Raw genomic sequence first — 15,715 nt, 5'->3', positions numbered from 1 at the left:
GTGACATTCTCCCCAGGCAACACAAGGTGATTGGGTGACATTCTCCCCAGGCAACACAAGGTGATTGGGTGACATTCTCCCCAGGCAACACAAGGTGATTGGGTGACATTCTCCCCAGGCAACACAAGGTGATTGGGTGACATTCTCCCCAGGTAACACAAGGTGATTGGGTGACATTCTCCCCAGGCAACACAAGGTGATTGGGTGACATTCTCCCCAGGCAACACAAGGTGATTGGGTGACATTCTCCCCAGGTAACACAAGGTGATTGGGTGACATCCACTTCTTGTAACTTCCACTGACTGGCTGGCTGACTAATCCGCATGTTAGAGCGTCAAGTGATTGGCTGACTAATCCACATGTAACAGTACGTAACTGGCTGTATTAATCCCCATATAACCATCATGTAACTGGCTGTATTAACCCCATGTAACAGTGTCATGTGACTGTATTAATCCCCATATAACAGTGTTATATGACTGACTGTATCAGTCCCCATGTAACAGTGTCACGTAACTGGCTGTGCTAATCACCATGCAACAGTGTCATGTAACTGTCTATTAATCCCCCATACACCATTACCATGTAACAGGTAGTACTACGTAGTCCCAATGTAACGGCGTCATGTGATTGGCTGTCTACCATTTCGCCTAAAGCCTGCTGATTGGCGGCCCGGGGGGGTCGTTGCTGGTTCTCGATGACTGGTAGCCTTCAGGTCGTAAACCTGGTTAATGGGTAGTTACCTCGGGAGTCAGGAATCTCGCGCAGGGCTCGTTAAAGTTGAAGGAATCTTCTATTGGGTCGTAAACGCCTGAAAGAAGGCTGGATATTGGTCCTTGTGGTTCCATGGTTCCGAGCGATTACTTTATATTCACTTCCGACGCGAAAGGCAAGGGAAAAACGTCCTTCCATTACGGGAAAGCGAGTGAAGAACTCCACATCATTAAGGATCAAAGTGAAAATATGTAATAAAATATCGAAAAACAGGAGTAATTTGAGCTGCCAAATTTTTTTAGATTTCCGTCTGTGTGAAGTGTGTGTGTGTGTGTGTGTGTGTGTGTGTGTGTGTGTGTGTGTGTGTGTGATATCTCCCTCTTCTGCCACGATATCAAAGATGGGTCAAGATCATATTTTCTTTCCAAAGATAACGCGTGACAATCTTATGTGGTACGTGAGTGGTGATTACGTCAGGGTGCGGGGGAGGATGAGGATGAAGACGGTGGCATGGTTCCTCACTTTCCAGCTCGGTTCTCTACGAAGGAATGTGGCATACGAGGAAGACTGGGAGATTATAGTCCTGCTAGGGGAGGAGGAGGGGTGTTAGCCTCCCCCAGAGGTATTTTCCTCCTCCCCAGGACACTAGGGAGGCTTGTCCTAGTAGGGGTGTTTTCCTCCTCCCCAGGACACTAGGGAGGCTTGTCCTAGTAGGGGTGCTTTCCTCCTCCCCAGGACACTGGGGAGGCTTGTCCTAGTAGGGGTGTTTTCCTCCTCCCCAGGACACTAGGGAGGCTTGTCCTAGTAGGGGTGCTTTCCTCCTCCCCAGGACACTGGGGAGGCTTGTCCTAGTAGGGGTGTTTTCCTCCTCCCCAGGACACTGGGGAGGCTTGTCCTAGTAGGGGTGTTTTCCTCCTCCCCAGGACACTGGGGAGGCTTGTCCTAGTAGGGGTGTTTTCCTCCTCCCCAGGACGGTGGGAGAGCTTGGTGTTAGCCTCAACCCACAACACTAGCAGACCTCGTCCTGGTAAAGGTGGGGAGGAAGGGATAGGGGGCGATGTCTGCCTCTCCCGCATGTAAATGTGGGAGAGTTTGCGTCTCCTCTCCTCCCACCTCCCTGGCAAAAGGGGGGGAAAGTGGGGGGATGTGCTGGAGCATCTTCCTCCTCCCAGGCAACCGGCAGAAGTCATCTCCTGCTGGCTACCGTTCTGAATCGCATCAAATCAACTGCGCAAACATTCCCGAGAATGGCGAGGGAAAAATCCAGGATTTGGGGGAACCTAGGATGATGACGGCAGAAACATGGGTATGGCTGGCGGACACCCTGGTAGAAACTGTACACCACTGCCGACCTGGGTCCTCCCGATCCTCACGTTTTCTAAAAAGTTGTCAGTATAAACTTCTTACCCTTTCAATCGTCCTCGCATCAAATTTTTGTCCTCAAGACATTTCTAATTTCCAACACGTTCTCTGTCTTCTGGTACCGTTTTACTAGATATGCCCTACCCCTCACGTCCAAACTAAAACACCGTTGGGACTACTTTACCATCAGACATGCCCATATTTGCTCATATGCATGTGATTTTTCTTTCCACACACCCTTCTGCATAAAGGACTTCGGCTCCCTCACCCACCCTATGGCTTGCTCCTGCTTCCGTGGTTCCAGTCACCCTAAAGTCCACTCCTCAGTAACTAAAACATTCCACTTCCTCCAGATCTTGTCCTTTTAAACTCACAGTCCAACCAACCTGCCTTTCTCTCCTATCAAACTTTATAATAGTACTTTTATCTACATTTGTTCTCGGCTTTCTCCTTTCACACTCTCCCCAAAACTTGGACACCAGCTTATGCAGTTTCTCACTTGCTTCCGCCACTAGAGCTGGGTCATCTGCAAAGAACTTACTCACCTCCCAGGTCCATACATCCCTAAGAGACTGCGAAACCGTCCCTCCACTGTATAACCCACAGTGTTTGTGATGACTGCAGGCAGTGTGTTGAACAGTCTTGGGTCCCGTGTGTTCATCCCCCCCCCCCCTCACACACACACACACACACACACACACATCTCACTAATAACACCTTTTAAATTCAGAGGCAAAATTTTTCCCAAGACTTCCACGTGTTGTCGTGCCGATAGAGAACTAGACTTGAAACACGGGGGAGAGGCCATTGGAACATTCATAACATAGAGATAGATTGAATACAACATAAAAACTTCCTTCCATCTCATTTCTAGGACGTTCATCCTGGGAGGAGAGCGAACACACACACACACACACACACACACACACACACACACACACGGGCCAGACGAGAATGCGGTGGTGGGATCCATCCATTCCACAATGAAATCAAACTGTCTTGGGCCCGCCTCTGTGAGAGCCGGACACACGAGACCCATGATGGTCCTGATCCCACCATAACCATGGGATTCGGACGAACAAGAACCCCGGGATACCTACGATAACTACTCATTTCTATGCATTTCCGGAGTATTAAGGGTACACAACAGGCGGGGAGTTCGGCCCCTTCCTCCTCCTCCTCCTCCTCCTCCTCCTACCAGCGGTGGGCCTCGGGACGTCACAGACACAGTTTGAATTGCAAATGTTGTGGATGGACGTGTCTCCGTGCACAAGGGCCCGGGACTTGGGGGCTGCCTGTAGCGCCAGAGGCTCCAGACATGCTGACGACGGGGAGTCACCAGCGGATGTGTGTGTGTGCCTCTCACCTCCACACAGTCTTGGACAACGAGGAGGGCAAGGGGGACGGTGAGGAGGTGCCTGGGGGGAAGCAAGGGAGAGACTAGCACGGAGCGTTAAGGGTCAAGGGTCTACGTACACACGTTTCTTAAATGAAATCTTGGAACGATTGCCAGAATGTGGGATAACCCTATACTGAACACGTGTTGCCCAACCCTCTCTTTGCCTGCCTGAAACACCACTCTACTCTCACACTCCGTCTCTCTCTCTCTCTCTCTCTCTCTCTCTCTCTCTCTCTCTCTCTCTCTCTCTCTCTCTCTCTCTCACTCTCTCTCTCTCTCTCTCTCTCCACCCACTGTACACCTAATTACACACTTCCCATTTTCCACGGATAATGTTCCCCCTAACTTAATCGACTTAAAGTAATCCCACTCACATCTTCTAGTCCCCATACAGGAGACACAACCCACCACTTCCAACCCCCCCCCCCTCCTCTATCTACAACCAGCGCCTCCTTCCGTCTATCTCACGACCTAGACCCCCCCCCCCCCACACACACACACACACAACACCACACTTGGCCCCAAACCAAGAAGACTGGAAACATAAATCAAAGTGTGTGGTTGTGAAAAATGATGGCTGTTCGTTGGAGGGAGGGGTGTATTCTGGGCAACGCCCAGAATACACCCCTCCCAAGTCCAGACTAATGGATTTCTTTTGTGGCTTCGCTTGGTTTCACGACGTGTGTGTGTATATATATATATATATATATATATATATATATATATATATATATATATATATATATATATATATATATATATATATATATATATATATATATATATATATATATATATATATATATCAAGACTAACCTAATCGTGTGCGTCTGTCTGTCTGTCTGTGTCTGTGTTAATTGGGCTTCTACTAATGACTAGGAAATTGAGATGACAAAACGAAGAGAATCATGTAGATGACTCATGTCTCTTACATACATAACATGACATCTTGACAAAGCGTTATGAATAATTATCGACCAACAATAGCATAATGTACGAAGATTATGACGCGATAATTTTTCATGGAGATTACTACATAATTAATCATTTGTGAAGTAAAAAAAAAAAGAAAACGGGGGAGGGGACGGGAAGGAAAGAGGGGGGATTGAAGTTTTCCAAAAAATGTTTTGGTAGCAAAAACAAGGAAAATTAATGAGAATGTTACCAAACACCAAACTCTTTTTTTTTTCTTATCTTTTTGTTGATGATGTTTACGTCAATAGACTTTTTAAAGCACCAGTAAGTAAACCAGGTCACACTGTTTACTCTGGTTTATGTATGTTTAGGCTAGCAGGGGTAAACCAAGATACACTGTTCACTAAGGTATATGTTGGCGTAATTTCATCTATGTTACTGGCAGCAAACCAAAGTAAACTGTTATATCTCTTAACAAGTCTACTTTAGGTTAACGGTAATAACCTAAGATATGCTGTTAATTACTATCAATAATGTGTTAAATCTAAGTTAGCAGTAATAGCCAAGTTACACTGCTTATTCCAGTTTACTGGAGGGTGCATCATGTCAACAACCGATATGCAATAGAGAAATACCTAAGACTGTGGTGGATACAATGATCTTGTTAAGACAGCAACTTGCTGGAAGAAACAACTTGGTTGATATTGACTGCACGTCGGATGCGAAGCTGTGGCTGAAAACAGCTTCGTCAAAAAAAAAACAAAAAAACAAGGCACTATGTATTCATACCCTACAGCACATTCACACACGCCATAATACACCCACATCACGTATTACTCTGTCTACAGTTTCTCCATCGTTCACTCCACCCTCTCCGTCCAATCTCAGAACACATTGTCAACCTGTGTGTGTTAGTGGTTGCAATACGAAAAGTTACGAGGAAGCTATGCAAAGACTGAGAGTTAAGTGAGGATGTAGAAGTCTGCTTCGCAGACACTGTAGAACATACAACAACGCAATTCCAACCCATTCAGCTACAGCTGATGTTGTAACGACGATTGGAAGACAATGGAAAGCCTGGTACAAGAAAATATTAAAATGATTTTAGAAGAATTAACCTACTATCTACTATTCATGAAATCAAGTGATGAATCGACACCACGGTTCTTCTCTAATCATTCTGTCACCTCAGATCCAAGGATGAATCAAGTCATGAATATGATCTAACTTGTGTCTATGGTTCTTCGTGAAGACGTCAAGGTGGCTGGTCACTCAGAGCGGGTAATCAGACAGCACCTGGGGTTTGCCACGCCTCTCGTGTCGATGTTTTTCACCTTCTGATCAGTTCGCCGAGGCTAGTCTGTATCCCCATAGCCCGGTTCTAAGACCAAAGGTAAAATTGGTACTTTTCAGGATATTCATCTATCCTTCATTAAGGATAATGATACCATCCTACAGCACAGTGGTACGATCGTTAAGCACAACGGTGCTACCCTTGGGTCATTTACAATAATTATCATAATCATTACTTACGATTCTCCCGGGTAAGGGCGGGAGAAGAGAGAGAGAGAGAGAGAGAGAGAGAGGAGGAGGAGTGGCCTGAGCAGGGATTCATAAAGAACGCTTAGCGTTGAGAGTGGCCCAAGGGAGCCACCTCCTATGGCCTGATTGACCGGGTCATTTGGCGGTGCGACACTAATTGGCTCGTTAGAGGCCACTCCGCTCACACCCAGTCCCGAATTTGTGCTGATGTCTGGATCCGCCAGCGTGGCCACATTTTCCCCTCAAATTGCTTGCTAAGGCACCAAACTTGTAAGCCAGGGAGGGGGTAAGCTTCGAGGGCTACACGTCTTTAACCATCTCTCTGACCTCAAGTCTCAATTGATCTGTAATAAGGCAACACAATACCTCTTCACAGTCATGAAGCTAATGACTGATATCCTCGAATGTTCAAAGAAAAGTAGTTCATCACTTTGTCTTCGTGTAGAACACCTGTTCATAGCCGCCCAGGTGGGGTGGCGTGGGGTGTGTGTGTGTGTGTGTGTGTGTGTGTGTGTGTGTGTGTGTGTGTGTGTGTCAGGCTGACACCCCCCCCCCCCCCCCCCCCCCCCCACCAGTCATGCGTTCGTTTGTTATCAATTTAGTCGTCACCGTCGCATGATTGGTGGCCCAGAGGAGGAGGAAGAGGGGTCAAATGGCCCAGGGGAGGAGGAGGAGGGGGTCAAATGGCCCAGGGGAGGGTGGACGGGGAGGAGGGTCAAATGGCCCAGGGGAGGGTGAACGGGGAGGAGGGGTCAAATCAAAGTCCTGGGCGGCATGATAGTGCTTTAAAAAAAAAAAACCTCATCTCCCTTACAGTAGTCATTCCTCACTGTACCACTGACGTTCGTGGACCTTATGAAAAAAAAAGAAACCTATCTGCCTCATAATTAGCATATCCGTGAGGTGGAAAATTAATGGCCAGATTCGCAAACCACATTTTAAGACATTCACGCCAGCGGGAGGTATCCGGAACGGCTCGTAAGGGTCAAAATCTCTGGATGTTTGAAGGGGGTGCTCGACTATCAGGGATCATCGTTTGCCACAGTCTAGCCACAGCTCACCCCCCCCCACAGCTCACCCCGTCCTCCTTGGGGGTAAAAGTGACAACATAGTTTTTAAAGATCCACTGCCAGGCCCTCTGGTGAGGACTCTCCCAAGCTCACTATGCACTACGTACATCACTGACTGCTGGATACACACACACACCGCCACGCCCAGAGTCCAGCCCTCCGTGCCACGCCTACTAGTCCACCATGCCACGTCTGCTAGTTCCTATGCCAGGCTAACCAGTGTTTGATATGCCACGCCCACTCGAGACTTATACCACGCCTACTAGTCCCCCATGCCATATATATATATCACTATCTTGTGCCACGCCTACTAGTCCGTCACATCAAAGACCACGGGTCTCTCGCGCCACGCCTACCATTCCCCGTGCCACGCCCACCAGCCTACCGTGCCACGCCCATCACTCCCCCATACCAGTGGTACGGTACCACACCCACCATTCCATAGTACCACGCCCATCAATTCCTCGTGCCACGCCCACTAGTCTCGTACCAACACGGTCTTCCTGCCACGCCCGCAAGGCCTCCGGGCCTATAAACACCACAACTCCCTGGTCGAACACCCCCCCAGCATCAGAAGATAGGAACAAACAGTAGTATCCATCCACGTACCTTCGCGTCCGCCACAGCCCTGGCCACCACAGCAAGCAACCTGGGGAGAAAAAAAAAACAATGACATTAACAACCACAACAACAACAAGAGAATAATGATAACAAGTACAGTAATTCAACACATTGCCTGTAGCCATTACAGTACATATGGGATGCATCGTGTGAAAGTCTAAGAAAGTCCTGGATTTCCAGCCTGGGCTGTGTGTGTGTGTGTGTGTGTGTGTGTGTGTGTGTGTGTGTGTGTTGTGTGTGTGTGTGTTTGGGAGTAGAAAACCCTCGAAGACCACACCATTTATACTCCATATCACGCAGTGCACCAAACTAGCCTGATCGTGTCTAGTGAACTAACGGGTTCGCCTTTGAAACGAACTAAGATAAATCCCAGATCAACCCAGAAGTTAACCAGTGAGTAACATGGATGCTAACCGCTACACCCGCAGCTTCTAAACCCTCCTCCCCACGATCTCTGCTGTAACGGAGACGTTCCAGTAATTGGTAACGGATCAGCAGACGAAGAGAAGTTGGCAGGGCGTAGAAAACCAATTAGCTCCGCTCGTAGTGGACTCACTACGAAGACTACTCTTAAATGAGCATCCAGAACTTGTGTCGGCGGGTCCTGGGCCTCGCAGGACTCAAGATCAAAGTCTGTCACAAAATGTGATGATGTAGTAAGTCATGGGAAGTGGTAGGGAAAGGGAAGGTACATGGGAAAGCCAGATAAACAGAAGACCTGATGGTCTATGAGAAGGGTATCTGCTGGTAGACTACACATGGGAAAGCCAGATCAACAGAAGACCTGATGGTCTATGAGAAGGGTATCTGCTGGTAGACTACACATGGAAAGCCAGGATAACAGAAGACATGTGGTTCATGACGAGGTTATCTGCTGGATGGTACCTTGTTAAAAGTCCTCATTTATATAGATGGAGAGAGGATGGAGGAACAGAAGGATAAGCTGTGGTACGGTACATGAGTCTATGTGAGCGTAGCAAATGACAGTAAAACCTGATGGTTGATGATAAGGCTACCTGCTGGAGGTAGTGATAATGTCCCGACTTCGTAATCTATGCAGACGGAGGGAAACAGGATGTTTTCGCTAGGTAAGGAGGGCGAAAGAAAGGGTTAAAAGGAAAACGTACGTGAGAGAGGGAGATTAGTGCAGACAGGGGAAGTGAAAAGGAGAGGGCGGATTAGAGGTGAAAAGGGAAGGAAGAAAAGGTGGAGATGGAAGGGGAAATGGAACGAGTAGAGAGGTGGGAGTAAAGAAGGGACATGGAACAGAAATGAAGATGATGTAAGAGAAGAAAAGAGTAGTGGAGGAAAGTGAGGGACAGAGTAGACGAATGCTAAATGGGGAAGAACGGGGAGAATAAAGGTGCATATTTACGTCCATGAATAAGAGAGCTTTCATAAAAGTATTTACATCAGCCATTAGACTCAAACTAGCGTACGTGTGCCTCACCAGTACGGTAGCCACTGAGGGAAGAGAAGCAAATAATAGGGAGAGATAACACACATAATACTCAATAACTTCAAGTTTGATGATGATGGTGTCTTTCATCACTCATCATCTAGTCCCAAGTTGATCCAAATATCGTATGACAGTCTAAATCAATTCCTTCAAAGACGTTCCTTTTTCCTTCTTCATTTGTACTCGGGAGAAAATCGACCCCATCCAAACTTTCTCATTTACTCTCCCGCTCTCTTCTTCCTTTTCTCATTCTTTATCTTACACTTCCGGATATTTTTGATAACCTTGAATAATCATTACTTTTATTTCCTTTATCTCAACACTTGACCTCTCTTTGTCACACTTCGACGTCATAAACACACACAAATAAAATCCGTCCATCAATCTACGCTTCCAATCATTTTCTTAACCTATATAGTGCTGTGCTTCCTCGTTCAAACTCTCAGTCCTTATTCATCGACAAAATAATGTTAACATTAACATCACATTATATGGTAGACTCATTCAACCTTAAGGAATCTTGCTTCATGCTACCTACTTGCTATAAATATCCAAAAAAAAAGAAAAGATGGCATACTCTACACGTTCATTCATAACAAGAGTAATTTCACACAATCCAACATATCCATTTATAACAATAGTTATACTTCATCCAACGTATCCATTGATAACAAGGATGTCATACTCAATTCAGCATATCCATTCATAACAGCAGGTATATCATAACTCTATTCAGCTCCATCTTCTCTGTACGTGCACACCGCCTAGTTCACAGGACCACCTCGTACACAATGAAGCAGCCACACTCACCGCTACCATTCTCTTGGTCAAAATCCACGTCTCACTCCCTCCTCAGCTTCTCTACGCATCTAAAGCCACACTTTACAGAATGTTTTCTAGTCCCCTGGATCTACTCCCTTAATCTCTTACGCATGCTAGTACGACCCTTGAGTACGACGATACGACCCTTGACTGCGACGATACGACCCTTGAATACGACGGTACGACCCTTGAGTGCGATATTGCGACCCTTCGTATATAGCATGATCTATCGTACTCAAGGGTCGTACCGCCATCCTTAAGAACTTGATCAGTATTTCAAATTACAGTCAGTACGTCTCTTTAAACCTCATCTCGTTATGTTACAGAGGTACATGAATGATTCAGTGACATTCATCCACCTCAATTACAAAAAAAAAGAAGACCAATTTCACATACGTGTTTCTTAAAACATATTCAACTAAACCACATTCTCACAGACTGAATATATACACATCCTCACTTCCAAGCGCCCCAAAGTATATACATGTATATACACACACACACATCCCACCTCGAGGCACAGTCAGAATAAATATATGCACATCCCACATCCAGCTGAGCCCGACACCAGGCGTCTCCCAGGGGACATACCGTCCCGAGCCTCAACTCTATGTGATATTTCTACCCATCTATAAAGTCGCGAACTTTATGGTGGTGAGAACGAAGGGAGGGTCTGGCTGTAGCGTACAGATAGGACCCACGATCCAATAAGGCCTTCTATCCCTTTTTCTCAGCCAAATAGGATTGAATTCCGAATTGGGCCAAGATTTCATTAACTGACAATAGGATTTGAGGATAGGACGCGTTGGCTTCCCCCCCGCGGCACCTACACCTTCCTCCTGCTGTGACACAGGTGGGAAGCAGGACAAGTTGTGGCTGAGTGGTGTGGCTGGGTTGTGTTACACATGTGGCTACTGGGTGTAAACTCGTAGGTGTGGTAGTGATGTGTTGTTCGGTGGTAGGTGTGGCACCTTTGAGGTACAGTGTGACGACAAGTGTGGTTGTGTTACGATGTAATGGAGCATGTGTAGCTTTGTTAAGTTCGTGTGGTTGTGATGGGTTATAAGGCAAAAGGAGCAGCTGTGTTAGGTCCTAACTGGTGTTAGTATGGGGTTGAAAGGTGAAAAATGTGACTTAAGTTGTAAGGTATCAGATATGGTTGTTTGATGTTGTGACATTTGTGGTTATATTAGGTTGTAAGGTGACAGAGGGTGTTTATGTCGGGTTGTAAGGTAACAGGTGTGGTTGTGTTAGGTAAGGCATTAGGTGTGGCTATGTTCATTTGTAAGGTAACAGGTGTGGCTGTGTTAGACAATAGATGTGAATGTGTTAGACAACACGTGTGAATATGTTCAGGTGTGGCTATGTCAGGTTATAATGCAGCAGGTGTGACTGTGTTCGGGTATGGCTGTGTTAGGTGGCATACAACAGATATGACAGCTGTAGACCCTATGGTAACATACCAGACGGTAATGACGATTATGGCGAAGCGTAACAGTGTTGTGATATACATGACAGGTATGTAGGATGAAAGGCCCAGCAGTGTTGTGATGGTAGGATAACAGGTGTGGCATCAGTGGAACATAGAAAGACACACGCAACTATGCTAAGGTGGCGGACAGATGTGGCGGGATATAGAGTGACAGATTTGATATTGTGAGGGTGTAGTGTGTGGCACAGTGTTGTGATGCAAGGTGAGAGAGAGAGACCCGGGAGTGTTGGCATTACAGGGTGACGCCAAGTGTTGTTATCATTACAGTGGTATGTAAGGTGACGGATGTGTTACTGTAGGAAGTGACAGATCCACTGCTGGTGGTTGAGGGTGACGGATATGTCAGCGTTACGGTGGAGAGCAGAGTGTCTATGGCGTTGCTAGGGTGTGTGTGGCAAGCAGGCTATACCAGGGTGACAAGGGCATTAAGGTTGGGGGTCTAAGGTGAAGTAAGTCTTGTGTTGAGACGCGAAGCGTCTAGGTGAAGCTGTCTTGGGGGTGCAGGGTGATAAGTGTGTGTGTGTGTGTGTGTGTGTGTGTGCCTCCGTATGTTCAGAACACATTCGAATGCTCTAACTACTCAAGATGACGTCATTTCCATAACCTCAACATATCTACTACTTGCAAACATTCGGATCGAGACAACAACAATCATAGCTTCATCTCATCACAAGAGCAAGGAGGCGTATGCTACATATCCTCCTGAGATCAGAGTTTTCAATGCGGAATCTATAGCAAAAGGACGAAACTGCCAATTGGTAAACAATGGGGTTACAGCCATTACGGCTGTTTCTCTGGCTCGTAGGTATATAATGTGACCCCACAATACTGACCCAGAGGGTAGGATCTTAATCAACTTACATTAAGACGTAGATGTTGATCCTCATCTTGCAATTAGACTCGCCAGGATATACCCACATCCCATCCTCTACCGACGCTTCACATAAACAATTGCATCATCCTGGTCCAGCACACTGTACTTATGACGAAGTAACTTAGGTTGCCGGCGAATACTCCCGACAACGAATCTATATAACGTAATTATGTATCACCGATTCGTTATAAATCAACTTGGTTATAACAACTTAAGTCAGCACCACTCAAACTTCAGCCACTTGAGTCTTCCCACAACACACGTCAGACTCGCTCATTTTCGAAGCCTGGTGCCACCGTCCCAACACAGAAAACGGGGTGTTGAGCCTTCACTCCTATACCATTTCATGTCACTCGTTCGTTCTGCACTATCAGTGTCCCTCTCTGCACTCTCTCTCTCTCTGTCGTTGCTTTACGCAGAATTTCCTCGAGGAGGAGGAAGAGGAACCAGGATCGTCAATCAGTGCACACAGACCATAGTGGACTAACCGACTGCCCGCTATCTTTCCTCGACCATTGGCTCAGTCTTGCCAACACAACCAACTCGTTTATAAATTCAACCTCTCGTGTGCCCTCCAAACACCCACACTTTAGCAACATCCTCACGAAGGCAAAAATGTATCTTGACTTATCTACATTACCGGGTATGAAATAGACTCTTAATCTACTTATTAAAATTCGATTTGATATTTATTATATGGCATCGAGCGCATACGAGCCAACAACAAGGTAGCACTGTTTCAGACGAAAGAGAATTGTTCAGTCTCTCTCTCTCTCTCACCCTCTCTCCACCCTCCACTTCCCTCAACTAAACCATTCTCTTACATCTCCCTCTCGTTAGCCCACTTATTAAATAAGTATTTCGGGGGGTTATTCTATTCTCCAGCAAAGGGACGAGTGACGACAATGCCACGAACGTGATGATAAGAAGCAGCAGGTGTTATCAGATAAGGACGGAGCTGGCAAGAAAACACAAGGTTAGCCACGCTTCGTCTTGTTTATATTTGTCATCGGATCTCAGTTTCGCTTGCGACTGCCAGCTCACTCTGGTTATTCGCTTTGTTATATATCAATTATATAAAACTGTATGGTCACGATTCAACGTTATTGATATCAAGGTTCGCCCACGGCCTAAAATTTGTGTACGACTCTTGAATACGACGGTACGAGCCTTCTACACGACGGTACGACCCTTGTACATGAAGGTACGACCCTTGTACACGACGGTGCGACTCTTGAACACGACGGTACGAGTCGAACACGACAATATGACCCTTGTACACGAAGGCACGACCCTTGTACACGACAGTACAACTCTTGTACACGACGGTACGACTCTTGAGCCCGGTGGCACGACCCTAGGGGGGAGGGGGAGGGTGTGATTACCTAATCGTCGAACCTACATAGCTCTTAAGGGTCAGGTCAAATGTCATACCTTCACATGAACCCGAGCGTTGTACCTCCGTGTTTGAGGCTCGCATTGTATTCGTCTGTAACCTCATGGTGAAGCAACGCCTGCTTGAGACAACACATCAGTCACCCAGGATCTTGCCACTTATACACACACACACGTCGGTGTATACATTTAGTCAAGGAGATATACATGATTCGTGGATACATAGATACATATAGACATTATAGAACACATAGTTACATACAGACAGTATAGAACACATGATGTATGTAGGTGTTATTGGACACATGCATACATAAAGGCATTATATGAACAGATACATATAGACATTATAGAACACATAGTTACATACAGACAGTATAGAACACATGATGTATACAGGTGTTATTGGACACATGCATACATAAAGGCATTATATGACACATATATATGTCGATTTCCAGGGGCCTATAATCCTCCGTGTTCTTGAAGAGAATAAAACCTATCAGTACCCGCTCTGGTTAACTAGGGACATGGAGGCATCTTTCGTATTCATAATGTTGACATAAGGTGAGTGCTGTGGCTTCAACAAGGACCATAGAGTCAGTGAGGGGCAAGTGTGTGTGTGTGTGATCGTCTTCAACACCTGAAGATGTTTTCCTTTTATGAATGGTAAGTTATAACCCGATGTCAATGTCCTTATTGATAATGACCCTGAGCAGTTATTAGGATTAATGACCATATAATCAATCGACCAATCTGACTTGAGATTCCTATACTGTAAATAGACATTAGATCCAACATACATACATCTATTACAGACCTGTTCCTAACGGCAAAAAAAATGTTCGAACGAAAAATAGACTTTATACAGTAATTATGTTTCATACAGGCAGCGGTATGATGTGAGGAACAGTGACACTTGTATTTATAAGAGTAAAGATTTTGATAAAGGTAAAGCAATGGTCACGTGAACGCAATGTGAAGTTTACGGATTATTTATGTTTCTGATAAAAAGAAAAAAAAAAAAAGGGTGAAGAGGTTGTTTGTGGTAGGCTACGTAGGTCAGAGCCGAACAAGAACAGTATCTCTCTCTCTCTCTCTCTCTCTCCCTCTCTCTCTCTCTCTCTCTCTCTCTCTCTCTCTCTCTCCCTACGGTGTAAAAAACAAAGATAGAAAGAGGGAGGAGGGAGGGAGCGGAGGTTCTCCCCCCCCCCGAGCTCGGCTGGCCAAGTGTACCAGCGGTTGTCATACTCTTAATTGCCCTGTCCAGCCTCCATGCCTGGCCAGCGGCCATCAACCTGTGTGTGTGTGTGTGTGTGTGTGTGTGTGTGTGTGTGTGTGTGTGTGTGTGTTAAGCACGTACAAAGTTCAAACCTCACCAATTACTATAGTATGACGCAAATACATTTCTATCATCTATCTCGGCATTGTTTCTATACTGCCATAACCTCACGATCTATAAGTCACTTTCGTTCAAAGAAAAACAGATCATGTGAGCGTCTGTTAATGAAAGACGAACCCATATCATTTAATCTCTGACACTCCTTCATTGCTTCCACCACACTAGCATCCCTAATCATAGAACCTCTTCTGTATACCCCATAATCTCATCTTCTAATCATCCCCCCCCCCCCCAATCTTCTGCTTGCTTCTGAGCTAACACATTCACTGCAAAAACCGAGTGTATTTGTGACTTTACATTTTCTATAACACTAATCATCCTAGCTGTATGTCACCTGTTACCTTCATGCCCTGGCCTGGATTCAGGAGAGAGAGAGAGAGAGAGAGAGAGAGAGAGAGAGAGAGAGAGAGAGAGAGAGAGAGAGAGAGAGAGATGCAGGTAAACCACTATATCAAGAGTGAAGCTTCATACTGCATTTTTACAGTGAAACCGCGACGCTGGCAGTGCATTTACTCTGAAGCAGAGAGATACAGTGTGTCATTTATTATATTTTCTTTAACCACAGAGGCGAGTTTGTCCTTCCCCTACACTTGAACCAGGTCCTCATCATAGCGAACTACGCTGATCGTGTTCCTCGTTCACGGAAAC

At 45.9% G+C, this 15,715-nt stretch overlaps 1 protein-coding gene across 1 annotated transcript in view; it reads right to left on the bottom strand.

Annotated features, from left to right (window-relative positions):
• Window positions 1-12,735, bottom strand: part of LOC139758805 (uncharacterized) — a 150,848-nt gene extending 138,113 nt beyond the window's left edge. Inside the window, exons 1-2 of the mRNA XM_071680624.1 lie at window positions 12,258-12,735; window positions 7,612-7,651 (exon numbers count right to left, since the gene is read on the bottom strand). Of these exons, the coding sequence (XP_071536725.1) occupies window positions 7,612-7,651; window positions 12,258-12,316 (99 nt within the window). The 5' untranslated portion in view covers window positions 12,317-12,735. The remainder of the gene's footprint in view (window positions 1-7,611; window positions 7,652-12,257) is intronic.
• Window positions 12,736-15,715: the final 2,980 nt, after the last annotated feature.

This window comes from Panulirus ornatus, chromosome 31 (assembly GCF_036320965.1).
Source record: "Panulirus ornatus isolate Po-2019 chromosome 31, ASM3632096v1, whole genome shotgun sequence".
NCBI lineage: Eukaryota > Metazoa > Arthropoda > Malacostraca > Decapoda > Palinuridae > Panulirus > Panulirus ornatus.
This window is presented reverse-complemented; position numbering and strand designations above follow the sequence as displayed.